Source organism: Cucurbita pepo, chromosome LG03 (genome assembly GCF_002806865.2).
Source record: "Cucurbita pepo subsp. pepo cultivar mu-cu-16 chromosome LG03, ASM280686v2, whole genome shotgun sequence".
NCBI classification, from domain to species: Eukaryota; Viridiplantae; Streptophyta; class Magnoliopsida; order Cucurbitales; family Cucurbitaceae; genus Cucurbita; species Cucurbita pepo.
Genome location: NC_036640.1, coordinates 5114842 through 5141812, shown reverse-complemented (window position 1 = coordinate 5141812; position 26971 = coordinate 5114842). Strand labels below are relative to the sequence as shown.

Genomic DNA, 26971 nt, shown 5'->3' with positions numbered 1-26971 from the left:
ATGTTGTAAAAGTTTTAAAACAAATATCATATATATTTCAACTATTATAAACAGTAACATTTAATATTAATTTTTCAAATACTCTAACATCTACGTTTATTTTTAAAATTAAGGGTGGAGACTATTCCTACGACTAACCTGAGTATTTCCAACCTATTTTGTCATCACTCATATGTTTTTTTAGAAGGTCGCTTAATATAGAATTATTTTAAATAAAACATATTTAATTATGAAGTTTCTGTATCATTAAAAACGAATGTATACTTTTAATAAACAGTAATTTTCTTTAACTCGTTCTTAATCATTGTATCTTCATGATTACTTTCATTCAGATATAATTTAATATTATTCATATTTTCCGTGTCACAATTTTAAGAGATTTAGAGAAAAAAAAAATTACCTGCTGGGGTTGGTGACGACCGACATCCGCCGGTAAAACCTAAACACAAAAGTTTTAAAAAACCTCACCAACCCCCAACCAATTCCAATCACCCATTATTTTCTCCACCCTATTCTTTTTTTTTTTCTTTACCATTATAATTCAAATTAAAATATAGGGTCGAGATTTAAATATTTAACCATAAAAAAAATGAATAATATATTTAATTAACACCATAAATCTTTAAATTATTTGTTGTCGCGAATAGAAATTTAATTAACCTTGTGAAGTTCGTAGTGCAAAAACAATATAATAACTAGAGGTAATATTAGGACGCATCAATCTAAACTTCAAATTTGAATAAATATATCAATTTAAATGTGGGTACTTATTTTTTTAAATAAATAAATAATTGTTAATAGACCAATACGTGTAGGATTTAAATTTAGTTTATGATTAAAATTAATTTTTCTTTTTTATTTTTCAAATAAAGAAAATAAATTATTACAACTTTGCCCTAAAATTTGAAAAATATCTTAGAATATTTTCTTATTTGTTCATTTGAATAAAAAATTAAATTAAAACTAATAATAGAAATAAATTGAATTAAATATGTGGATGAAAAATACTATTTTAATTAAAGAAAAACAAAAATTTAATTATTCGAAAAAATTGTAATATTGGTTGAAGCAACGAACCGAATGCCATGCTTGAAGTGGAAGATTCTTACACCAAATGTCCAAATGGGAGAATTCATACCGGCTGTATCGGTAACCGGTTGTCGGCTCGAACTTCTTCTATAAATATGCGCGGCAAGAGCTTAGTATCTTCGTGTCATCGAGCGCCGATTCCTTCTTTGGGTCTCTCTGCTCTGAAAGTTCGACTTACTCTTTTAGTTCACTTCACTAGTTCCTTCAGATCTGTAGCCAATTTTCCTCTTCCAGGTTCATTTCTCTCTCTTTCTTGCCTTTAATGGCTTCCTCTGTGTTTTATGGATGTTTCTGATTTTGATGTCATTGGGGTTTGTGTGTCTGCGTGCTCCTGCTGCCATGGTGTCTGAAATTTTGTTCACTTTGGGCTTTATTGTGGGGATTTTCTTTTGGTTTCTTTGTAGGAGTTGAAGTGGTTTTTGTTCTTCGTCTGGAATGTCTGGTTCTTGTTAGTGTGGTGTTGATCTGTTGTTTTTCTATTCGAATTTGTTCGTTGTTTAGTCATTTCTCACTCGATGACTTACTGAAGGAATTTTCTATGGTAATCCTTTTTTATATTGGTTTCACTATGGAGATGTGGCCTTGTGATTTTGGGGTTTTTTTGTTTAGTGAACTCTAGAGCTGTGGATTTCTTTCTCTTCTTACGAATTTGGACTGATAATCGCCTAATTTTTGTCTTATTTTTCGCATATATGTTTTTTCCAAGTATAAGACGCTGATTCGTATTCGAAGTGAAATGTTCACTTCACAACTGAAAATTTCTAGAATCTATTCTGAGATATGCTTATATGCCTATGGTTATTCTCTATTGCTGGGCGCATAAGCTTTCTATATTTGAATACTGAAGAAGATTTGTGGATTTTTGTATGTTTTCGTTTTTTGCCTTGTAGGTTGAGAGAATGGAGAACTTTCTATTTACTTCTGAGTCTGTGAACGAGGGTCACCCAGACAAGCTCTGTGACCAGATCTCAGATGCAGTTCTTGATGCTTGTCTTGCCCAAGATCCTGATAGCAAGGTTGCTTGTGAGACCTGCACCAAGACCAACATGGTTATGGTTTTTGGAGAGATTACCACCAAGGCGATTGTGGACTATGAGAAGATCGTTCGTGACACTTGCCGTTCCATCGGATTCATTTCGGACGATGTGGGTCTCGATGCCGACAACTGCAAGGTCTTAGTCAACATCGAGCAGCAGAGCCCTGATATTGCCCAAGGTGTCCATGGCCATTTCACTAAGCGACCTGAGGAAATTGGTGCTGGTGACCAGGGTCACATGTTTGGCTATGCCACAGATGAGACCCCAGAGCTCATGCCTCTTAGTCACGTCCTTGCAACTAAGCTTGGCGCTCGCCTCACTGAGGTGAGGAAGAATGGTACCTGTCCATGGTTGAGACCCGATGGTAAGACCCAAGTTACTGTTGAGTACTACAATGATAATGGTGCCATGGTCCCTGTTCGAGTCCATACGGTTCTCATCTCCACCCAGCACGATGAAACTGTCACCAACGATGAGATTGCAGCTGACCTTAAGGAACATGTCATCAAGCCTGTGATCCCCGAGAAGTATCTTGATGAGAAGACCATCTTCCACCTCAATCCCTCTGGCCGCTTCGTCATCGGTGGCCCACATGGAGATGCAGGTCTCACTGGTCGTAAGATCATCATTGACACTTACGGTGGATGGGGAGCTCACGGTGGAGGTGCTTTCTCAGGAAAAGACCCAACCAAAGTGGACAGAAGTGGTGCTTACATTGTCAGGCAGGCTGCCAAGAGCATTGTAGCCAGCGACCTTGCTCGTAGGGCAATCGTGCAGGTCTCTTATGCCATTGGTGTGCCTGAACCATTGTCAGTCTTCGTCGACACATATGGAACCGGGAAGATCCCCGACAAGGAAATCCTCAAGATCGTGAAGGAGAACTTCGACTTCAGACCCGGAATGATGACCATCAACCTGGACTTGAAGAGAGGAGGCAACGGCAGATTCTTGAAGACAGCCGCATATGGACATTTTGGAAGGGATGACCCTGATTTCACCTGGGAAGTTGTGAAGCCCCTTAAATGGGAGAAGCCTCAATCTTGAGATGGGGGTTGGTCTGTTCAAAGCCGCCACGGAAATTGGTAAACCGACCTTTGTTACCACGGGATGAATAATATGTGTGCTGCTCTTATAATCCAAGGTAGTAGCTGCTAATGTTCTTGTTCTTTTCACATGTTAGATCCTTTTGTCCCCGCCTTACTTCCTTCTCCCCCATTTCTTTTTGCTTATTTTACCTCCATGATGTATCCTTTTTGTACCAGTTTTTATAATGTCCGAGGCCAAATTGCTGTTGGTACTAAGAGTAAATGACTGCAATCACTGTGACAGCAATTCTTATTCATATTAGAAGGGGTTTTGGGAGGATTATAGGGTGTCTTTTTTGGCTGTATGACCTTTATTCTATGTGAGTAGAGAGCTTAGGCTTCATTTAATATAAAGTTCATACAGAACGAACTGTTCATCAATAATTAATAGCCGTCTACAAGGTTCTGAAAGTTAAAACTAGATTTCTTCTTTGGGTATTTATTTTTTCCTATTAGAAGCAGGGAGTAGAAGAATCTACAATCGTGGGTTTTTCATTGGAAAATGCATCCCTTTTTTAAGAAAACCTGAATCGTTGCTTCTTTCTAAACAGAATATGGCAGGTTTTTCTAGTAATAGATTTTTATAATATAGTAGTTAAACATGCTTATTTGCTATTAATTAATTCTATAACTAATATGTATTCCAATAGAATTATGAAGGATATATCAGTTTTGAACCTTTTTGACTGATTGTTTGCATCCTCCATCAATGTATCATTAATATACTATTTTTTTTTTTATGTTTATCAGTTGTTGATGGTCATCTACAATATTAAGCTGTCAATGATGGTCATATTAAAGCTTTTCAATCAAAAATTGATGCTAGAAGTATTTTTAACTTCAATATGTTGTCACAAATACTGTCTTTAGATCAAGCCATGACATCAATAGAAGTCTGTCAATTATTATTGGTTGTCACCGATTAGTGTTTGTGCTCGTCACACAATATCGCATCGTCGTCAAGGGGGCATCGCTAGAGGTGTCACATGGCATTGCCAATGGGAGTTGTGCAAATTGATGTCTAAGGCTGCAACATTGTTGTCATTCACCACAGTCGAAACAAGAAAAAATGTTGAATATTGTTTAGCATCAATTTTTTTTATATGGAGATTCAAAAGTAATATGAATCATCACTAATATTTTTTTAAAAAATAAATGTGAGCTAAAAAGCATCTCAATTGAACTTAGTGTTAACTTGATCTATGTTTTTTACTAGACTAATGGTTTTAAGTGCTTTGGGTAACATTTCGCTCAGATATGTAATCAAAAGTAGCTCTAAACATACCTAACGTGATCTTAGATGAAGAATTTAGATCACATTTGATGACCATTTGGTCTTTTGTTTTAAAAAAAATTGTTCTTGTTTAGAAAAATATTTGAATTCATACCCAAATTTCAAAAACAAAATTTTCAAACATACAAAACAGAAACCCAAATTACTTCATAGATGTGGCTCCAAAGGGTATGGGCATTCTTCGAGCATCAGATGCTATCTAACCTTGTATTATGCACTATTTGTCGCAAGTGCTACTCATTTGTCAAATGATACAGCCTGTGAAAGTACTCTTTGGGGTCAGCTTGAGGACCACTAAAGGCTAGTGATCATTCACAAGATTAGTGTTCTAATCAATTATTTTGTTCCTTGATTGGTTGAGTGAGATAATGGAGATTGTTGAGTTCTACATATCTCCTCATCAACCAATTAGAAGAGGATGAAGATCCACAAGGATAGACTTTGTGGGTCTCATCAGACACTATATAACAAGATTTCTTGCTTCTTGCATTTCATCAATAACTCAATTCAAAAGCACTTTGAGGACTTACTTCCTTTGTGTTAAAGTTGGTAGGCATGGCAACCATGGCTCTTTCATCTACATTCACCGGAAAGGCTATTCCTTTGAACGCACCAACCGAGCTCTCATCCTCGGTTCGCAGCAACAGTAGAGTCTCAATGAGGAGAGCTGGAAAGCCAGCAGCTTCCTCAGGCAGCCCATGGTACGGTCCCGACCGTGTCAAGTACCTTGGACCACTCTCTGGTGAGCCTCCATCTTACCTCAAAGGGGAGTTCCCTGGTGACTATGGTTGGGACACTGCAGGTCTATCAGCCGATCCCGAGACCTTTGCCAAGAACCGGGAGCTGGAAGTGATTCACAGCAGATGGGCCATGCTTGGGGCTCTAGGATGTGTATTCCCAGAGCTTCTTTCCAGAAATGGAGTCAAGTTTGGTGAAGCAGTTTGGTTCAAGGCTGGTTCACAAATCTTCAGTGAGGGTGGCCTAGACTATCTTGGAAACCCAAGTCTTATTCACGCACAGAGCATTTTGGCCATTTGGGCATCTCAGGTAGTGCTAATGGGTGCAGTTGAAGGTTACCGTATTGCTGGAGGACCACTTGGAGAAGTTACCGATCCCATCTACCCCGGCGGTAGCTTTGATCCCCTCGGGCTGGCTGACGATCCCGAGGCATTTGCAGAGCTTAAGGTTAAAGAACTCAAGAACAATGTTTTCCATGTTCGGATATTTTGTACAGGCCATTGTAACAGGAAAAGGTCCTTTGGAGAACCTCGCAGATCATCTTGCAGATCCTGTCAACAACAATGCATGGGCTTATGCTACCAACTTTGTCCCTGGGAAGTGAAATTACCAAGGCATGTTTAAACAAGCTTTCAATTCAACTTCAATGGGAGCATAGCCTATAAAATGTAAACTGTTTTATCAAAATGTTGAAGATCAACAATCAATGTTATAATCATTGAAACAATCTCGAGCAAATTGCTGCTTTATTTATCCTTTAAAAGAACAGACAAGGCCATATGCAGCTCAAAGTTGAGCGTCCACATATCTTATCAATCTCCATGAACTAACCAAATATAACAAAAGGGATTAAATTATTGATCAAAATTCTTTTAGCCATGTGACCATTTAGAATCATAATTTACTCCCAACTCATATTTAGCTACAAATCACACAGATACTAATAAAACACAATAAGGAAAGCTTTCTGATTTTTGCTCTCAGAACATCAGACTACTGTTACCGTTTCGAAAAGAGACAAGATGCATAATCCCCAGTATGGAAAGATTCTTAAAGCATGTTGATAGGCCCCAACTAGATTCATTCAAGGCCATAGAAAAATGAAGGGAAGAAAGACAGAGAAGAGTCATGGACCCACTGAATAACAACTCACAAGGGAAAGAGCACGGGCTGGAAGCTCAGTTATGTGTAATCAAATATTTGGTTTACGTGTAGTACGGGTGAATGCCAGCTATTGGGTGAAACCTGTAAGAAAGAGGAAGAGCCCGGGGCAGGCACAGGGGTACAGATTTAGTTGGATCATGGGGCCTAGGAGTCTTTTTGAAGGTGAGGAGTACCTGGTTGTGGGGCATGTAGTATTGTTCTGAGGGGTAATATGTTCCCTTTCCCCTGTAATTAAATTTACAAGCTCACGCATATCAAGATATTTTCCTATTTTTATCTTCTGCCAGCATCGCAGAATGTAGAAACTCAATAATTTGCATGCCTCTTCCAGCTACAGCAATTTGATAATGGTTCCTGTAGAAAAATAAAGCCAAGAAACGAGGGTGGGTCAAGCTAATGCAATGACAAGTTTCATCGGGTATATTGAATTAAGTATCCACTAACCTGTCACAGACTCTAGCATCAATGGCCTCCGGTTCTGGCACAGTAATGATCAAGTAAGTATACTCAACCATTTTCCCCTGTGCCTCGAGTTTCCAACACCTGATCCTTTGATCAAGACCGGTTGAAAACACCCAAATCCCATCTGTCCAGACACCTACACAGGACAAAGAAACATCAGATCTTCACTAGTATCTCTAGAATGCTGCAAGAAAGTCTTGTTATAAAGTTTACAAAAGAATTCGGAAAGTTTGCGAACGTTTAACTCAAAAGAACACCGGCTTTCAGCATTAAGTGCATAGCACAAAAAATATGTTCAGTATGCTTAGTTTGAGGCACCTGTAACATGGACGGCGGGATAAAATTTATAATAAATGTGCGCATAGGATGATGAAACAGAGTATGAATATCCACATTGTATGGGATTAAGACAGGTAAGGCATTTTGCTTCACGCATTTTCAATTGAAACCAAGAAGTATGGAACTCTGGATCAACATTTAAAACCGAATCTAAAATTGTAAAATCATAAAGACTTCTTTTACCTTTTATAGCAGAGCTGTGAGCTGATGCAATTTTGTGAGACCTGAGGAACCTAACCATATATTTATGATTACAGTCTTCACTTTGAAGTATAAACCTCTTTATACATTCTGATTCAGATTCCATTATCTCAGAACTAGGGCTTTCGGAGAGCAATGATAAATCGAACGTAAGACAATGAAGTGCTTGATCATCACCACCACTGATTACATGGTACAAGAAACAGTTGTTAACACATTCAGAACCGTTCACAGCCGCTACATGGAGACAATTCACGCCAGATTGATGGACATTGGTTAGAACATGAATAGGCTGTATTTCACTCGTCTCAGAGGAAGAATTGCTGGTGCTTAAAATTAGTTCAGAAGAGGTAGAACAAACAGGTTGAGAGCAAGCTGTATCGGCTATGGATATGTCCACTTTGGATGAGCTTTCGTAAGGATCTTGATTTTTTATGCTTAAGTTGGCATTGTCTGCACCTTTCTTAGTAACCAAATCTTTTATTGGTCGACCTTTGGTCACGGTACTTAAAGATCTCCGCCGTCTGCCACCCTGGCTTCCTCTTCCTGTACGAGGCCGTTTCTGAAAATCAATGAATGTTTCCTGATGAAGAGTAGAGAGACGTTTCATGAATACTTCAATAGTTCCAGTCAGATCCCAAAATGCAATACTTCCATCGGTGGCTCCACTAATGACGATGTAAACATTCCCAGCCAAAGTTTCTCCAACTGAAATGAACTTAATTAGAAAATGACAAAAAAAAAAAAAAAANCTTAAAAAAAATATGTAATACACCAATTTATGTATATTTTTCCCTTTATAGGAGCCATGTACTCGCCATTTAACTGAACCATTCTCAATTTCCTTTATAGGTGCTGTGACATGCTTTTTGTATTTAAAGAAACGTAGTCCGGAGATCCAAACATGAGAAATATGACCATATTGTGATCAGCCTATCAAATAATGGTGCAAACAAGCCATTTGGCTCACTTTTTAGCTAAAACTAACATGGTGCTTGAGAAGCAAAAGGAAACTAAGGGGGTTTGGTTTTATGCTGCTTAACGGAAAGTACCACTAAAATCCAAACGATACATCAATTACGCTGTTTTAAGTCAAGTAGTTAATGGAAAAAAATATGCTATTCATACTTCGGGAATCTGTGTCGTTCCAATTCTATTGGCTAACCCCGAGACCATACTTCAGGAATAGAAATACAAGATTACAAAACAAGCTTGAACGTCAAGACATACAAAAATGTTAGCATGACTTTTTCCAACTACAACATATAATGGGAAAGTGAAATAGACACACCTCCATTAGGATAGAATTTCGGAAAAATTATGTGCTGTAACGTCAAAACTGGTGATCCCACAGGAACCAGTGAAGCAACTTCAAACCTGCACAAAAACTAATTAGCAAAATGCATGTTTACATAAATAAAAAGTGAGTTGCAAAGTTAGTTAATCATTTTTCTCATGTTTACCATAATCGATGGGGTAAAATTAGAGCTCGAAGTGAAAGTGTGGCATCTGAACATGCAATAACGATGAAACAGACAGTAAACCTGCAAAGCCAACGGAAAAAAAGAATCTTAATGAAAACTAAAATTTAAGAAAATAATAACAATGAAGAAAAAGTACATGGGAAAGAACACAAACTTTGAATTAAGATGTTTAACGAGAAAGCCAGTAACAGCCATGTATCGCCAGTCATCTTCATATTTTTCTATGGAGAAAGATTTAAGCCTCAACTCCTCTTTTTCTTGAAGAAATTTGGATTCAGCATCTGGATTTATGCTAGACGCAACCGTGGCTTCATCTTTCCTTGTATTGAATGAATTTCTATGGAAAGTTGAATTCTTGGTTGGCATATCAGTAGAAAGCCACTTGAAGGAAATTGATGAGACAAATCCAGAGGGCTCGCAACTAATTTCGCCATTATGTTGTAAACAACCATTTGTGCGTTCCATTTTCTCCAGCTTCCTATGCTTCTGTAGCCAAGAAGTTAACACCCGCTTCGCACCAGCTGAAATTAGCAAAATAGGATCTTCCCTATCGTCTGAGTCGGATTCTTGTATATCTTTTACATCAGGTACAATAGTCTCATCTGATGAAATCAAGTGTACTTTTGATATGTAGCATATGGATCTCACAGCTGATCCCCCAACATGCTCCCCGAGTAAATTTGAAGCAGACCAATTATTGGTGTCAGGAGTATACCTGTAACATCGTACAATTGCATCAATTACAGGCTCCTTGTCAGTCTTTAACACTATTTTCTGGAACAAGGAAAACTGAAAGGTAATTTTCTTTTCTTTAATAAGATGGAGATCTACAAATACATCATGTCCAATGCCTTAGCAGTTGGCAGGTTCATCAGATATTTACTGGTTCATTTTTTAATGTCGAGTCAGATGCTAGAGATAAATAATAAGAACAAGAATAAAAACTACATACCTAGTCATCCTCACAGTTCCATCTTCACAGCCAGTTGCAATCCAGCTAGATCTGGATGAGATGATATGCTTGTTGTCAACTTTAGGTGCACAGTTTTCAGGTATGAAGCACAAAGAATGCAACTCTCTGCCATGGAATTGTACGTGCAAATTTTGAGAAAATACTTTTCTTTCACTGTCTGAAAACCAATAGCGATGAATATAGATCATTTCATCCTGAATTAAAAACAAGAAAAGTCAAACTCCCAATAGAAGTTATCAATATCAGCAAAAAAAAGAGATGACAGAAATGAAAGGGGGAGGCGTGGAAAAACCTTGACATATGCAAAACATTTCTTAAGTTCTGGTATGTCACCAAGATAATGAGAATAAGGACGCCGCCATCCACCACATTGAATTTGTAATACCTGCTCCGATCCATGTTGTTTGAGATCCAAAAGGAATAATAATTGCAGTGCGTGCAGAGAGAGAGAGAGTGAACCTTTGCTTCAGTAATTAAGTTCCACACAATGAAATCTGTGGATGCAAAGCCAGTTGCATAAAGATTGCTTGTCAAATCAAGAGAAGAATTTTGATCATAGAAGAGAGACTGCACTGAAGTCAACTCTTTAACTTGTTTCATCCCTATGAACTCCAAAACTTTCTGGTCTTTGAGTTTGACATATTCCATGTGACATATGCATCCATCTGCTCCAGTCTGAACAACAGAAAATAGCAACATACTGTAAATTGTCATGGTAAAATCTCCAAAACCAATTGCATCAGAACAAAAAATTAAAAGAAAGATGAATCGTAAACTTAGTTATCAGGAAAAAAAGGAAGTTGAACAAGCCACCCACTCATTGTAAGTGATTTTGTAGCACTACAAGCTCACATCTAAAGAAATTGTAAGGAGCGAATGCACCGGGAATTATCCTAATGCTTGTAATTGTCACAATGCTCCTAAAGAACAAACAAATTCCATTGCTAACCTGATGTCCAAATGAGGTTCTCATTCTATTTTTCTTATTTCCACTGATACATAAATGAAAAAATAATGCCTAGATACCTCAAGAATAGAGAAATTATTAAGGGAAAAGAAGAGGTAGTACCGAGTGTATTTCTGTTTCACATGATTCCAATCTGGCTATTACAACACTTGTAACAGTTGATATACCGTGAGCTCCTTTGAAATAACAGGTTGGAATTATCTTTACTCCTGTTGTAATTGGACTATCAAGTAATAGGTCCTTTGATAAAGGGAATAGAATAAGATTGCCACGTACATCACCACACACCACAATCTGCAAAAATAAGCACATTGAAAATTGAAGGCGGGAAAATTAACATCACCGTCCATGATGTGCGGAAAGACAACATGGGGTTTTTTATTTAATGAAAAAGCCAGTTATCCTTAAGATGAACCAAAGTACATAGAGGACCATATAAAAAGGCCTGCCAGCACAAGGAAAACAAAAAAGAAAAGGAAAGAAACATAACAAACAGGCCCCAGCTGTTGGTGATTGGAAAAAATAAATAAGGAAATTGTATGAGGTATGTAAGCGTACTCAAATGGAAGCATTAAAATGTGCCTAGCCCCAAGCTTCCTCCCAGGCCTAGAAATACCCAAAAAGATTCTCAGGTTCTTTTTTAACCAATTATTCCATAAACAAGCAACAAAACTAGCTTGCCAAAATACATAACCAGTCTCTAAAAGAACAGAACCAAAACAACTTCCTCCTTCATTGCACATAAACTAGAATTTAGGAGCCGCGAAAATACCAAAAGTCTACAGAAAACGATAAAAGGGAAAACTAAACGATGGTTCAAGCCGTCTCAATTACATTTGCACGTAATGCACCACACCAATGGGGTCAAAGACCACAATTGAGGCTGTTTGAATAAAGTCTAATGCATTGATCATAAGGTCAATTCTAAAACATGACATCATCAATGGAAGTAATTCTGCAATTACATGAAATTTAGAAAAGGGAAAATGTACCTCTTCCTCAAATGACGCATCCAAACACATGATCCTCATGCCAAAGCATGATATATATTCTGCCATAAGAGACGCATTATAATTTTTGCCATTCTGAGAACCTGATACATGATCATATAACCTCCAGAGTTTCAATACGCCTCTAGGATCAGCAGTAAATATGTACCTATAAAATAAATAGAAAGAAATTATATCCAGAAAATGATATTTAAACCCCCCTCTGCCGTTCTTGTCAAGGGTACAAGGTTCTAAAATATTGCCACATTTTTTAAAGAAATTGAGGAATGTTCTTCAGACTTCAAAAAAAAAAAAAAAAAAAAAATTGTACAATTAAATTTCCTTAGAATGTTTCCTTCAGACCATCAATCAGTCTCATTAGGATCTCATGTCTGCGGAGCTTCAAATGAAATAATGGATTCAAGGTTCTGTAAAACATGAATCTTTGTCCAACCACAGCTTATATAAAGATCTCAGCTGGTGGTTCCATCATTATCAGAGTTAAAAAAAGGAAATGGTGTTAACCTGAATCCAAGTGACTTGCACCAAAAGGTTCCTAACAGCTGTCTCTCCATTTCAGCTGACCAGTTAAATGAGATGTCAGGTTTAGGGGCATTTGAATTGCGTAGAACTTTTACAACTGTCATTCTTCCTTGACCATCTCCAAGAGCAACCCAATCCTCATCTCCGCAGGAAACTTCAGACGGACTTGGGGCTAATAAATCCATGCAAACAATCGGAACCTCTTCGCTAACTTGCACAAGTTTGGTCCAAATTACATCCATGGTATCAGATAATGTGGCACGATACAGATAACCACGGTTGGTGGCAACATAGAGTGTAAGTTCAGACGAGAACTGTAAGCAGCGCACATACTCACTTTTACTGCAAATGAAAGTAAGATCATATAAAGGGAGTGGTTGCCACTCCCACCCTCAGAAAATAAAAGCGAGGAAATAAATTGAAATTCAATGATGAGTACATCTACAAGAAATCTTGAAGGAGCTCTCTGGAAAATGAACCTCACCTGTCCATACGTCCGTTATGATCAAATGAATTTGGAATACAACTAGTGAAAACCTCTGCACTTTCAGCAGGTTCATTGGAGGTCACAGATAAAGAAGTGTTTAGCCGATGCACTTTAATAGAAGAATCAAAGCCAGCAGCAATAAGAAGAGATGATATTGGATCATACAAACATCTCCATACGCCTCTGCCTCTGTAATAAATTAAAAAATAGAACATAAATACGTCATAGCAAGGATATCCAGATAAGTATATAATAAATGCATAATCAAGAGAAGCGAGTAATTAATATGTCGAGGATCATACACCTCCATACCTAAGCTAATACTTAAATAAATGGAAAACAAAAAAAAATGAACTTATGCCCTTGAATTTTGCAAGTTGAATCATTTAAACCGGAAACTAATAGCTTTATTAATTAAAACCTTAAACTTCAGTAAATAAATCAACTTAGATCCTCTACCAGCAATTCATAGTTATCTCACTTATTTACGATTAAAATCAACTCAAAATTACCTACATAAAATTATTCTTCTCCCAAAATCCTACCAAAGTGGCATCATGAAATTCTTCCAAAATAAGTAGAGAAAAATAGAGGAAGAAGAGGAGATGAAAACCACTCATATTGATGAAACTCATTACCCATTACTATCCACTTGACTCGTGTATTTAAATAAGTGTTACGCACGTGTGAGAATTATGCACCAATGTTTTGAAACAAAATCCTAACCGAGAGTCTAAACTGATTCTCTTAGGATTTTAATATACAATCGGTAGCTTAGGATTTTAATCGACTCAACCTACAAAGTTTAGGATTACAAATTGATGGTCCTTCAAATTATAAATTCTCTTTCCAACAGCATCGAAGTACTTCACCATCCCCCACCCCCACCCCAAAAAAATAGAGAGAAAAGGAAGCAACAAAAATGGGAATCTGTTATTAGAGGAGAATCAAAATATATGTGTTTAGCAAGTATTGATAAAAAAATTTGAGAATGGGCCAGCATAAAGTACACCAAAGCAAACTATATGAAACTCTAGTCAAAACAGAAAAGTTTTCACAGCTCACATATGCTCCTTTATCGTCTCCAGTTGTTTGCCATCTATTCCCCATGCACGACACGTACAATCCTCACCGGCTGTGATTATCAACTACAAGGATAACCCAAAAGAGCAGTCAGTGCATGTACAAGAACAAACAAGGGAATACAACCAGGCTTCTAATTCATATAGCTACATAGAACTCAGACTAGACATAATATATAAAAATGATGCAAGGTTCAAATCAATTTTCAAACTTCTTGGAAAAATATAAAGTTGCGTATTATGTACGAGTCCAAAAGATAGCAAAGATGAACTATAGAATTTGGAACTAGGCAAATAGTTTTTGGGACGTGAAACTCTTAGCTAGAACATCAGAGAAAGAATAAACTTAGATGCAAGGGAGATGGAAGAGTTCAGATCTCTTTCAAAACTTTTGGAAGAGGTGCAAGTAACAGAAAGATGACAAAAAAATATCGAAAATACAAAGTTCAGAGCAGTTTTCAGTAAATTCCCTGGCCCAGAATCTGCTGGTACTGATCTTGCTCTTGAAAAAGTTTCTCCTGATGCAATTTGGAAGGTTGGCAACCCAAAACAGGTGAAATTTTAATGGACCTTATGTTTTGGGGAGTTAACACCTTACATAGAGTTCATGGTGCATATTGTAACAGCGCAGCAGAGAGTCAAGATCACACTTTTTCACTTCAGCTTTAGTAGGAGATGCTGGAATCTAAAAGTTTAAATCCTACACAGAACCTTCCGCTCAACTACAAAGAAGAAATTGAACCGGCTGCCACGTGATCACAAATTCAAAAAAGAAAGGCAAAGATCATCTGGTTGAATACAGTGAAGGCAAACCTTTGGGGTATATGAAGAAAGAGATGAAACATTCTTCAATGACAAAGCATTAGAATAGCTAAATTTAATTGTTCTCTCGGGAATTCCTTAACTCCTTCCTTTTGTAACTATTCCCCACATGTAACTATTATGAATCGGAGGACATGTTTCTATAGCACAGTGAGTAGCATAGACTCTGTTGGATGACTATTTAGTTTTTAGTTTTTTTTTTTAAAAAACCTAAGCTTATAACCTCTACTTCCACCTATGAGTTCCTTTGTTTTGCTATTCTCAAACATAAGTTTTGGAAAAAAAAAGAAAAAAAAAAAGGTTAGTGTTTTCAAAAAAAAAAAATTATTTTGCTTTTAATTTGGCTAAGAATTAAAATGTTACCTTAAGAAAGACGACAACCGTTGTCCTGGAATTGCGAGAAAACAAGCACAATTTTCAAAAACTAAAAACCAAATGGTTTGCAAACAAGACCTTAGCTTTCAGGTCTATATTTTGTTGCTTTTCCCTAAATCAATGAAAAGTATTATTCTTTCTAAAAAGATATACAGTTGGGATTGTTTTCAGCCCAAGGGTGAGGGTAAGATAGTAACTTGATAAACTTCGAGGTGTCAAGAAATTATGAGTAATTGAAAAAAGTACTGTTTCAAGTTTCCAGTAACAGACATGATAGCACATAAAACGCACATGACAGGAATCATAGACTATTGACAAGGCCACCCAAAATTCTAGCATGTGATGAGGCTCACCAAATCATAGATACAGCAGTCCCAAACTCTAGCATTATGGCCAAACAGCACAGTAACCTCCCCGGGGTTATCTGCATCACTCCCTTTTTCATTTAGCCTCCAGATGCGAGCACTGAAGTTAAACCAAAAATAAATTAAGATGAATTAGGATACAATTCATGAAGATCATAATTGGCAAAAATCAAGAAACAACACCAATCACCTACGATCATCAGAAACAGACACCAGTTTGGATCCATCAGAGGACCAACCAATGCGAAAGATTGAACCCTCGTGTCCAACAAGCCTACTTATATGAATTGCCTCATATTTTAAATGGTGAAATTGAATGTCATTACTCTTTTCATCATGATCTTTCTTAGTATCTTTTGAAGGAACCACTTCCCAAACAATTATCTGCAAAAAGCGATAAATGCTAAAATGTTAGAATTTGAAATGCAACCAACAATGAAGGAATAATAGGAAATCAAAAGCCTTTTTAATAAATTTTTATCCGCCGAAAACTAGTCAAAGCAGTACCCTACAGCTTCAAAATCTATATGAAGAATTCAAAGGAAATAGGCAAAGGATTCTGAAATTAAAAATAGTATATGAAGAAGAATTTAAAAGGTAGCATTCATGAGTTCCAATACAAAGAAAGATTAGGCACCTCGTTAAAAATAGTACCAGATGCAACTCGAAGAGTTTCAATATCATCACCCCACAACCGCATCGAGTACAAGAGGCACCTCTCTAGTATACATAAACCCAAACAGAGTCAGAAGCAGAAGAGTTAAAAGGAACACAGTACCTCCGAATTAAGAGAAATAAAACAGCGGTACAGCATGAATCACGAATATATTTGAACATTCCCAATGCAATTCATCTCGATAAAAATAAAATAATAGCACGGAGCTCTAACCTGGTGATTCAACTTTAAGAATCATTCTAGATTCACAAGTATCCCAAACATGAACAGAGTTATCGCTGCATCCAATGGCAATATAACCGCAGCTATCACTACCTGTGGAGGAAGAAGAGTCACTGCTCTACTCCCGATCAAAATTTAAAGTTAATAGCAGTTAAACCACCTCAATAAAGGATTCTGAACTCAAATGATACCTTCAAGAAGCAAACATCCAAGACCCAATTATTGAACCTCGGCAAAGAACATAACGGAACCAGGTTCAGACAAACTTCAGCAATCATTTCAACGCTTACACGATATAGCTTGACTCTTTTTTCACCAAAAACAACGAGTACGAAATCAACCTTAGTAGAATACGGTGTTTCACTGGAATTCAAAGAGATAGATGAAATCCCATGAACGCGAATCCCTTCAAATACCCGAAACGATTCAATCATCCTCCCAGATTCCAAGTTATACGTCAGTACCTCGGAACCCGACCCTGTGTTTTTTCATCAGTGGAATGGAGGTAAATCGCAGTTGCTTACGAACTCCATGAAGATTGGAAAAATGCAACACTCACAGAAACAGAAAGAGTATGAAGTTACCTGCGAGGAGAATTGGGAGAGAGGAAATTTGAGGAGGTAAATGGAGGAAGCATAGAGCGGAGATTTCTCCAAGGTATTGTCCACTATGCAAATGCCACTTGGTCTGTTCTTCCTTCACCTCCATGGCAGCTACGTCTAGCTGCAGTTACTGCCAGAGATGGAGATTCAGGTAGAACTCGTCTCAGGTGAATCGGTCGGAAAGTTACGGCGATTTTCAGCCTGAAGGTTTGAGCTTGAAGGTATGCATGGGCCAAGAACAAGGAAACGTGGGGAAGAAGGGGAAACCTAAAAATTGTAGAAAGGGGAAAATGTTTTATCTTTTTACTCCATGGTTAAAGAGGTTTACTCCATGGTTAAAGAGGTATTAGTGAAACTTTAAAAAAAACTAACCACATTCATACCCTAAACTTAGTCCGGCCAATAGATTAGTAAATCCTCAAATATCCAACAAATAACTCTAAAACAAAAGGAAAATGAGTCAAGACTCTTAGAATGCAGTAAAAAATGACTAAGACTCTAAAGGAGTCGAACCTCGATTAAGGAGAGGCGCACTTTGTTCGAAGGGAGGTGTTGGATGATGAAAGTCCCACATCGGCTAATTTAGGAAATGATCATGCGTTTATAAGTGAATAATACTAACTTCATTGGGACGAGGCGTTTTCCGAAAGCATTTATTTGTGCCAACTAATTGATTATAATTGAATTCTTTAGTACAAAATATCTTCAAAGTTTTAATAAATAAACACAAAAACCACAACCATATTGTAACTAGTCACTCGGACAAGTTTGTTTCACAAACTATCACAAAACCCTCAAACATCCCGAACTCAAAAGAATAATATATAGACACGTGTTATGTCACCAACATTCCTCGTCATGTCATATTACGCCCTCACTTTTACCTGAAAAAAATGAATTTGAATGGATGAGTATTAAAAACACTCTGTAAGTAATGTTTTCGTTAGGGATTAGATATGTATACATGCACAACAAAATATATCGTATAATTGAGAGACATGAAATCATTCAAAACTAGATCACATGCAGTGACTTGCTTCGATATAGGATCGTCTAGCTTGATCCACGACAAACCATGTAGACCCAGACATCAAGCATGCAAGCTAGTGATCAGTACACAAAAATTATAGATCAATCAATTGTGGCCAATCAATTACGACTCTAGAGGTACAATTAACTCGGTCAAATGGATAAACAATTGTCAATTCATATTTATAACTAATTCGAGCATACCGAACCAAATGTTGGATCGATCGAATTGAACCAATATTGACACAACTTTACGATCAATGCACAACTCCTCATGATGCAACCACGAAGAAAGAGACTTGTCACGAACGCACGACCGCCGGATGAAACGAACATTACCAGACCGGATATTGTTTCTAAAGAGGTCACCTAAACATATAATTAAAATAATTATATTTAAAAGTATCAAACATCAACAAATGCGGGGATAGCTCAGTTGGGAGAGCGTCAGACTGAAGATCTGAAGGTCGCGTGTTCGATCCACGCTCACCGCATTTTTTGTAATTTCTGATCTGTTTTGTATCTGCTGGTCATGGGCCGATATTTGGACCACGTGTAAGTCCTTTTGTGGGCCGTGCAATGTGAAAACACCCCAATTATTATTATTATTGTTTTATTATATTTTTAATAAATATCAATTTATACCAAACTTTTATTTCTTTAATAATTACTTATTTTATTGTTATTATATTTTAAACAAATATCAAATTATAACTATGATGAAGTGTTTGTTATATTTTTAGCAAATTACATAAAAGTATTACCACATATTATATATAATGAAATGTTTATTATATATACAAATAAAAGTTGAGGAAAACGACAAAAGTTTAAATTTCCCGACATTGATATTGAAGCCTGTTTGGTTCCCAACATACACTACAAAAATAACACCACATACTTGAAGTAGCATTTACCTAGTTTTTTTCTAATTACTATTAATTAAAATATTGCATTTCCATTGGTTTATAAACATAGCACCTGCAACCTTTATATATATATATATTAGAGAGAGAGAGAGAGCTAAAATGATCTGACAAAAGCACGAGGAAACAATCTTGGCAGAAGTGAGTACTTTGTCTTCACAATCAGTGCATATATCCCATAACAGGGGACGTGAATCACTGCTAAACCAATGTACCTGTAGGGAAAATGTCACACTTATCAAATATATCTCTGTTAAAAAGGTGTAATTGTAATCTATTAGCTTAAGTTTTTGAGTTTAGAAGTAGCTTAACACGTTTAAGATAATGTACATTTATCATTTTCATCGAGAGCCGCCCTCGGGAGCTTGTGCTAATTTTTTTAACCAAAAGTGAGGGGGAATCATAGCTTATTGGATTTAGTTTTTGAGTTTATTGTGTTGAGGATTGTTGGGAGAGGAGTCCCACATCGGCTAATTAAGGGGTTGATCGTGAGATTATAAGAATGCATCTCCATTGGTATGAAGCTTTTTAGAGAAACTAAAAGCAAAGCTACGAGAGCTTATACTCAAAGTGGACAATATCATACCATTTTGGGGATTCGTGGTTTTTAACATGGCATCAGAGTCATACTCTAAACTTAGCCATGTCGATAGAGTCCTCAAATGTCGAACAAAGAAGTTGTGAGCCTTGAAGATGTAGTCAACAGTGACTCAAGTGTTGAACAAAGGGTGTACTTTGTTCGAGGGCTTCAGAAAAGGAGTCGAGCCTCGATTAAGGGGAGGTTGTTCGAAGGGTCCATAGGCCTCAGGGAGGCTCTATGGTGTAATTTGTTCGAGGGGAGGATTGATGAGGATGGTTAGGAGAGGAGTCCCACGTCGGCTAATTAAGAAGTTGATCATGAGTTTATAAGTACGAAATACATCTATATTGGTACGAGGCCTTTAAAGAAAACTAAAAGAAAAGCCGTGAGAGCTTGGAAAGCGGTGGTTTCTAATACATTGGTGGTAGCAAAGTATGAATTCTATGCTGAAATTCCTACCCTGTAATTTATTCACTAGTGTGCATTATATATATGTGTGTGTATATGTATGTATGATATCAAAACAAATCCTAACTTGTCAGCTCAAGTTTTCAAATTTAGTGGCAATTTAACGAGAGAGTCACAGCTTACCAAAGAGGAGCCCAAGGTGTACTGAGCTCAAGGAAAGGATATGGCCACCTGAGGCAAGTTAACAGAACTCTTATTATTTTCTCTCTTTTGAAAGATACTAAGAGGAAAAATCAAGAAGACGAAGCAACTGCATACCAATTTACACAGCACATGTGCACGGTCCACTGGAAGGCGACATAGAGACCGCCGAAGGCCACAAAGTATGCAAAGCCACCCAAAGGAAATGACTGCAAAAGCGCAGCATCTCGGTTGAGCATGAACAAGAGATTATGATGAAGTTTTGTTCCTTCTTGAACGTGTGATACTTACAAGGCTATTGAGAGCAGTGTCTCCAAGAAGAAAAACAGCATTCAGAGCGTGTATGCTACCAATCAACTGCCAAGAACAAATAGACAAAAGGAATGGAGGTCAAGTACGCAGTGGAAACTAGAATGTTGCACTATAGTAGTGTAAAATGAAGAGAGTTTTGAAGGATCAAACTGTTGTTCTATTACTCTCATTGAACATAAATGTAAGCTCAACAAAAAAGTATGCATTAGTTCAGCGATGTCAACGACGAGAATGGTCTAAACAAATGCACATTTGAACTTAAGCCCATCGCTAGCAGATATTGTCCACTTTGGCCCATTACGTATCGCTGTCAGCCTCACGGTTTTAAAGCGCCTCTACAATGGAGAGGTTTCCACACCCTTATAAGAATGATTTGTTCCCCTCTCCAACTGATGGGAGATCTCACAATCAACCTCCCTTGGGGTTCAGTGTCCTCATGGCACACCGCCGATGTTTGGTTCTAATACCATTTGCAACAACCCAAACCCACCGCTAGCAGATATTGTCCATTTTGACTCGTATGTATTGCCGTCGGCCTCAAGGTTTTAAAACGCGTCTACTAGGGAGAGGTTTCAACACCCTTATAAGGAATGTTTCGTTCTCTTCTCCATCCAACGTGAGATCTCACATACTACAGGCATAATCAAATTGACTAAGGAAAGTTAATACACACCAGGCTGACTTGGAAATTTTCACCAAGTAGAAATGGCACGAGAAGGCACCAAAACACTACGTCGGTTAATACAGAAGCGCCTGCTGCTGCCTGCAAATGCATAAAAAGGTCATGCAAAAGCTCATAGAAAGAAGGAGAAAACGAGTGCAATGAGGCACGTATTTATATTGTCTCTTTTAAGAGAATGAGAAACAACTTTCATTAGTAATGAAATAATACAAAAGAAGAGCCAGGAAATCCTCACGGAACCGTCGATGAGCTTACAATTTGGCGTAAAGATCAAAAGAGGGAACTTAGAGAACTCTTTACAGAAAGAAGTTCAACTTGATAGAGTCCAATTTTTCTATCTTCATGAGCTATGATGTATCAACCAATCAATTTAGAATGAAGTATTATATATACACTCACAAAACAAAAGAGATATATTGAGGACAAACACATATCTCATAACATATAACAACCCAAGCCCACCGCTAGCATATATTGTTCGCTTTACCTCGTTACATATCGCCGTCAGCCTCAAGTTTTAAAACGCATCTGTTAGGGAGAGCTTTCCACATCCTTATAAGGAATGTTTCGTTCCCCTCTTCAACCGACGTGGGATCTCACAATCCACCCCCTTGGGGGTCCAACGTCCTCACTGGCACATCGCCCAATGTCTGACTCTAGTACCATTTGTAACAGCCCAAGCCCACCGTCAGCATATTTTGTCCATTTTAGCCCGTTACGCATCGCTGTCAACCTCACGATTTTAAAACGCGTCTATTAGGGAGAGGTTTCCACACCCTTATAAGGGATATTTCGTTCCCCTCTCCAACCAATGTGGGATCTCATAATCCACTCTCCTTGGGGGCCAGCGTTCTCGCTGGCACACCACTCAGTGTCTAACTCTGATACCATTTGTAATAACACAAGCCCATCGCTAGCAAATATTGTTCATTTTAGCCCGTTACGCCGTCAACCTCACGGTTTTAAAATGCGTCTATTAGGGAGAGGTTTCCACACCCTTATAAGGAACGTTTCGTTCTCCTCTCCTACCGACGTGGAATCTCACATAACATGTTGTGTTAAAAAATTTGAGGAAGTACAAAAGATCACAGTGGAGAGAAAGGATTTAGAATGAACCAGATATGTCATTTGCATCAGAGTTCCTAAATATCCTGCTTTCTCCTGAAACTCCTGTTCAACATATTTGTTTTGCACCTTGATGGTATCCACTTTAACCCTGTCTCCATTATTTTTCAAAGGTTTTTCCATGAGTTTAACATCCTCCTCATTTTTGGACTGGGTTTTCCTTGAAGGATACCAATATCCATATGCAGATACAATGGTTCCCAGCTGCAAAGTACACAAGAACAACAAGTTCATAAAATTTTGCAGCCAAAATAACCAATATCAAATGATTTGGAAGCACTCTACACAAAACTTTAGGCACTAAATTGAAAGTAAGCTATATAGACCAAATTCATAGCAGACATACCGCAAAATAGATAGCTACTAATGCCATAGTCCACCTAAAAAAACCAGTTTCACAAAAGAAACAGAACATTAGACAACAACCAGGAGCTCTAGCAGCAAACTTAAGCAGGAAATTGAACTTACTGAGTGTAGAAAAAGAAGACGAAGGGTCCATGTAAGGCCACAATCTCATACAGCAGTTGAACACAGCAAACAAAAGCAAAAGCCCTGTAAAGTAAAAGCCATAAAGGGCTAAGGTGCCTCCAGTGAGTAGCCCACAAATCACTGAGAAGCAAAGGCTCAGCCATTGATTTTCGGATAAATTTCACAGCAAAAACACAGGGAATGGCGATTATCAGACCACAAACAGGCACTTGCCATCGGATCCAATACCGCCATCCTTCTTGGACAGGCGATTCGAACATTTCTGAGACGAATCGAAGAGGAATCCGCCGACCCCTCGCGATGAAAATCCTTGAGGATTTTCGAAAGGGGTGTGGGAAATGGATGAAGAAGGGTGTGTTTGATATCAATAAACGCAGGAAGTTGCAATTCGTATACCCAATCAGTAGATTCAGCAGCTCTGTGCACTTGTCGCTTCCGTAGTGGTTGACCTGATTGAATTCGATTAATATAATTTATAATTTAATTTAATAAGTTAATAGTAATTTATTAAGATACTTCCAAAGTTTCATGATCGAGGTGTCATTAGCCTTATTTTTTTAGAATTTGACATTAACAAATGTGCAACATTGACTGAACCATCTCAAGTTCTTTTACTTCATTTAGAAAATCTTCTGTCCTACGACTAGTAGGAGGTGAGAACGACTCTTACTCCATCGTCCAAACTTGAGCTAAGTCAGCCATAGGACATAGGGGTTTTTTCAATCTAATCTAGAATCAAGACAAACGAGCTTTACCTTAACTATGTATAAGGTGTGTAAAGCCCTCACTGTGGTGGTTGCATGTGACTAAGTTGAGAGGGATGTCCTTTGCTAAGCTTGGTGGTAGCTCAAGCTCATGGCTCTCTAATCTAGAAACTGTATCTAAGCTTTGTGGCTAGTTTGCACTCTTTGGACTTACTTAGCCACCTGAAACATCTAAGTAATTAAAGGAAGGGAAATCAACCAAAACCAGCGGTGGGGAAAGATGAGAACACTAGGCAGGATTTATAAGTAGCGAATTTTCCATACATCTTGAGACGCTTATCAAAAATATACTCTGAAGACTCTAGGATGAAGGTATCATTAACCTGGTTTTTGGAATTCGACATCATGAAGTGTTTTCACGTTGTCTACTGACATCGACTCATCTTAATCTTGAAGGAAGAGATCGATGATCTCAAGTTCTTTTACTCCATTCATAAAGTTTTTTTCGTCAGGCGACGAGAGCTTATACTTAGGACAATATCATACTATTGTGGAGAGTCGTGTTCCTCTAAATTTGAGGAACACGACAATATCATACTATTATGGAGAGTCGTGTTTGTCAGGCGACTCGTAAAAGATGAGAAGGGCTTTTATCACTCCATCCAAATTTGAGTCAGTCTAGTCTAGAATCAAGATCAAACAAAGTTTCATCTTAGCTATGTACAAGGTACCTGTGAAAGCTCGGACTGTGGTGGATGCATGCATTCCCAACCATATGCCACTTTATGGCAACAATTGTGACTTAAAAACAAAGTATATAAAATTTAGTGGGCAACTAAGGTCTAAAAATCCGCAGTAGCACAATTGATCAATTTCTTTGGGTGAAATTCCAGGTTCGAATCCTGGCTGCGGAAGTCTTTTTTTTTTTTGTTTTTTCTTATCCCAATTTGGGCTCGAAGAAATCCAAGAAAAGCCCAGTTTTTTTTTTCTATTTTTCTAATAAAAAAGCCCAAGTTTTTTCTTATAATAAAAGAAAAGCCCAAGTTTAATTATATATATTTATGAGATCCATGGTTTTAGTTGCTAGTCATTAGTGATTGATGTTAGGTTTTGGTATTGATTTTCAATCTTAGTTCATTAATAATGAAGATTGGTAACTAAAATCGTTGACTGAGGACCAACTCTAACAATAGAAACATTTTAAGTATAGAACAAACCATATAATTTTGAGTATAAATACAGTAATAAGAAAATGTAATGTTTTTTAATTATAGTGTAAGAGGATTCCATTCTTAACCATTTTGATGGTATATACAAAGTTAATAAAGTTTTTTTTTGTATACCTAACCATTCATTCTAGAGAAAAAAATTCATTACATAATAATAATAGTAATAATAATCATTACCCCCAAAAAACACTTTAAAGTATATAAAACTTAGTTTGCATAGTACAACTAAAATCCGCAGTAGCCCAAATGGTAAATTTCAGTTGTGAAATCCAGGTTCGAATCCTGGCTGCGGAAGCATTAATTTTTCTTTTTCCAATTTGGGCTTTTGGGCTCAAAACATAAAAAATGTTCGAACAAAATCCAATCAAATTGAAATATTTTAATTATAATCACGGAGGGACCTTAGAACATAAATATTTTAACAAAGTTATATGTTTTTAGTCCAAAGTGAATTAATTTGAAAACAGGTGAATTACCAAATTTGTAGTGATGGAAGACTTTATTCATAAATTATAAAATTAGTCTATTTATTGTAACCAGATAAAAGAAAGATTCTCGGTATTCATCAAATTATAAAATTAGTCTATTTATTGTAATCAGATAAAAGAAAGATTCTCGAAATAGAAAAAATCATGCTTGATTAGTTTATTTATTTATTTATATATTAAGGTAATTTTTTTTTGGGGGATTTTAATTTTTTGACTTTATACCATTTTAGACTCTCATGGAAGCTTCTTTATTTTGTTTGGTTGTTGAAATAAATTAGGGTAAGAATTATATAGAGTATTTGATATATATATATATATATATATGAACTGTTTTAAATCTATTATTTTCAATTTAGAATATACTACCATTCGACATGATTGTACATGAGACTTTTATCTTATACAACTTCTCGTCAAAGAAAAAAAATGATGATTTAGGTATTAAAATTTATTATATTTATATTTTGGTTGATAAATATTAAAAAAAACAATGATATATTAAATTATTTTTAAGTTTGAAAGTATTAATAAAAAAAATGAATATATATTAAATAAAAAATAAAACTTAAGGGTATTTTTTTTCTTATATTTTAATTTATAATATAAGCCCAAATTGTCGTTTATATGAAACAAAAAGAAAAGGGGAAATGAAGAGATAAAAATAAAGACATGTATTATTAAAGGAATCCAAAAATTTGAGTTGGGTTAATTATAGGGTTATTTTCTGTCTCGCCTAGAATCAGTATCAAAGAAAGTTTCACTTTAACTACATTTAAGGTACCTGTAAAAGCCCGGACCTAGGTGGATGCATGCATTTCCAATCATATACTACTTGACAACAATTGTGACTTAAAAACAATTTTAAAATATATAAATTTTAGTTTGGATTGAGTTTTAAAATACCAGGTTTAAATTCGAGTTGTATAAGTTTTGTTTTTTTTTTTTATCTCAATTTCGTCTCGAAGAAATTTCTAATAAATTAAATTTAAAAGATTGAAAATAACTCATCTACTGCATGATGACCAAACAAAATAATAATTATTATTATTACATAAAATCTTAAAAAGACACCGTTTAATATAGTTTTTGAAATTAATAAATAGTTTTAGATAATTAATTAACTGTCTACAAATTGAGATCGACCTATTTAGGTCATGGTTTTTAGTATATATTTTTACTAAGATTTTTTAAATTATCAAAACTATTTTTTTTATTTATAAAATTCTTAATAAATATAAAATAATATTTTATGAAACTGTTGTTAGTCCCGTACAAGTTCAACCATAATGGTTGTTCACCCGTTTCAGTCATTGATCCCTAGTCCAAGTGGTTGGTCAATGATCCATGGTTTTAGTTGCTAGCCATTAGTCATTGATCTTAGACTTTGGTATCGATTTTCAATCCTATTTTATTAATAATCAAGATTGGCAACCAAAATCGTTGACCGACAACCAGCTCTAACAACCAATCCAAAGTAGAGAACAAACCATATAATTTTGAGTATTAATACAGTAATAAGAAAATGTAACGTTTTTAATTATAGTGTAAGAGATTCCTTTCTTAACCATTTTGATGGTATATACAAAGTTAATAAAGTAACAATTCGTCCTAGAGAAAAAAATTAATTACACAATAATAATAATAATAATCCATTACCCCCAAAAAATACTTTAAAATAATTAAGTTTGCATAGTATAACTAAAATCCGCAGTAGCTCAAATGGTAAATTTCAGATGTAGAATTCAGGTTCGATTCCTGGCTGCGGAAGTATTATTTTTTCTTTTTCCAATTTGGACATGTAA

The 26971-nt window shown here is 36.5% G+C and overlaps 3 protein-coding genes, 1 non-coding gene and 1 pseudogene across 5 annotated transcripts; 3 read left to right on the top strand and 2 right to left on the bottom strand.

The window, feature by feature from the left end:
• The first annotated feature begins 1214 nt into the window (after positions 1-1214).
• Positions 1215-3494, top strand: LOC111790795 (S-adenosylmethionine synthase 2-like). Its single transcript, XM_023671856.1, has 2 exons — positions 1215-1323; positions 1980-3494. The coding sequence occupies exon 2, from the start codon at positions 1989-1991 to the stop codon at positions 3168-3170; it is 1182 nt and encodes a 393-aa protein (XP_023527624.1). The 5' UTR covers positions 1215-1323; positions 1980-1988; the 3' UTR covers positions 3171-3494.
• A 1331-nt stretch (positions 3495-4825) lies between these two features.
• On the top strand, positions 4826-5971 carry LOC111790438 (annotated as a pseudogene).
• A 1-nt stretch (position 5972) lies between these two features.
• On the bottom strand, positions 5973-17251 carry LOC111790437. 2 transcript variants are annotated; one of them, XM_023671328.1, is made up of 20 exons: positions 16979-17251; positions 16586-16872; positions 16386-16512; positions 16134-16216; positions 15687-15880; positions 15485-15596; positions 13918-14000; positions 12850-13041; positions 12348-12707; positions 11826-11991; positions 10936-11127; positions 10326-10541; positions 10159-10251; positions 9846-10060; positions 9048-9608; positions 8873-8953; positions 8701-8786; positions 7392-8117; positions 6852-7005; positions 5973-6761 (listed from the first exon to the last, which is right to left on the bottom strand). In XM_023671328.1, the coding sequence occupies exons 1-20, from the start codon at positions 17100-17102 to the stop codon at positions 6662-6664; spliced, it is 4152 nt and encodes a 1383-aa protein (XP_023527096.1). In that variant the 5' UTR covers positions 17103-17251; the 3' UTR covers positions 5973-6661. The 2 variants fall into 2 exon arrangements, with proteins under 2 accessions (XP_023527096.1, XP_023527097.1); XM_023671329.1 differs by lacking the exons at positions 16586-16872; positions 16979-17251 and having other exon boundaries at positions 16151-16216; positions 16386-16477.
• A 1195-nt stretch (positions 17252-18446) lies between these two features.
• On the top strand, positions 18447-18519 carry TRNAF-GAA. The gene has a single exon. It is a non-coding gene; the product is annotated as a tRNA-Phe (tRNA).
• A 316-nt stretch (positions 18520-18835) lies between these two features.
• On the bottom strand, positions 18836-23205 carry LOC111791525. The gene is made up of 8 exons (XM_023672907.1): positions 22728-23205; positions 22606-22639; positions 22251-22463; positions 21126-21215; positions 20432-20497; positions 20258-20349; positions 20123-20170; positions 18836-19166 (listed from the first exon to the last, which is right to left on the bottom strand). The coding sequence occupies exons 1-8, from the start codon at positions 23006-23008 to the stop codon at positions 19049-19051; spliced, it is 942 nt and encodes a 313-aa protein (XP_023528675.1). The 5' UTR covers positions 23009-23205; the 3' UTR covers positions 18836-19048.
• Positions 23206-26971: the final 3766 nt, after the last annotated feature.

Excerpts from the sequence above, each read along its gene's own strand:
- LOC111790795 (XM_023671856.1), top strand. The coding sequence starts at position 1,989 with ATGGAGAACTTTCTATTTACTTCTGAGTCTGTGAACGAGGGTCACCCA.
- LOC111790437 (XM_023671328.1), bottom strand. The coding sequence starts at position 17,102 with ATGGAGGTGAAGGAAGAACAGACCAAGTGGCATTTGCATAGTGGACAA. Across the intron at positions 13,042-13,917 it reads GAGACGATAAAGGAGCATAT|AGGCAGAGGCGTATGGAGAT; the intron begins GTGAGCTGTGAA and ends AATTTATTACAG. Across the intron at positions 10,061-10,158 it reads AATGTTTTGCATATGTCAAG|GATGAAATGATCTATATTCA; the intron begins GTTTTTCCACGC and ends TTTTTAATTCAG.
- LOC111791525 (XM_023672907.1), bottom strand. The coding sequence starts at position 23,008 with ATGTTCGAATCGCCTGTCCAAGAAGGATGGCGGTATTGGATCCGATGG. Across the intron at positions 20,350-20,431 it reads ACACTGCTCTCAATAGCCTT|TCATTTCCTTTGGGTGGCTT; the intron begins GTAAGTATCACA and ends GCGCTTTTGCAG. Across the intron at positions 20,171-20,257 it reads CACATGTGCTGTGTAAATTG|GTGGCCATATCCTTTCCTTG; the intron begins GTATGCAGTTGC and ends AACTTGCCTCAG.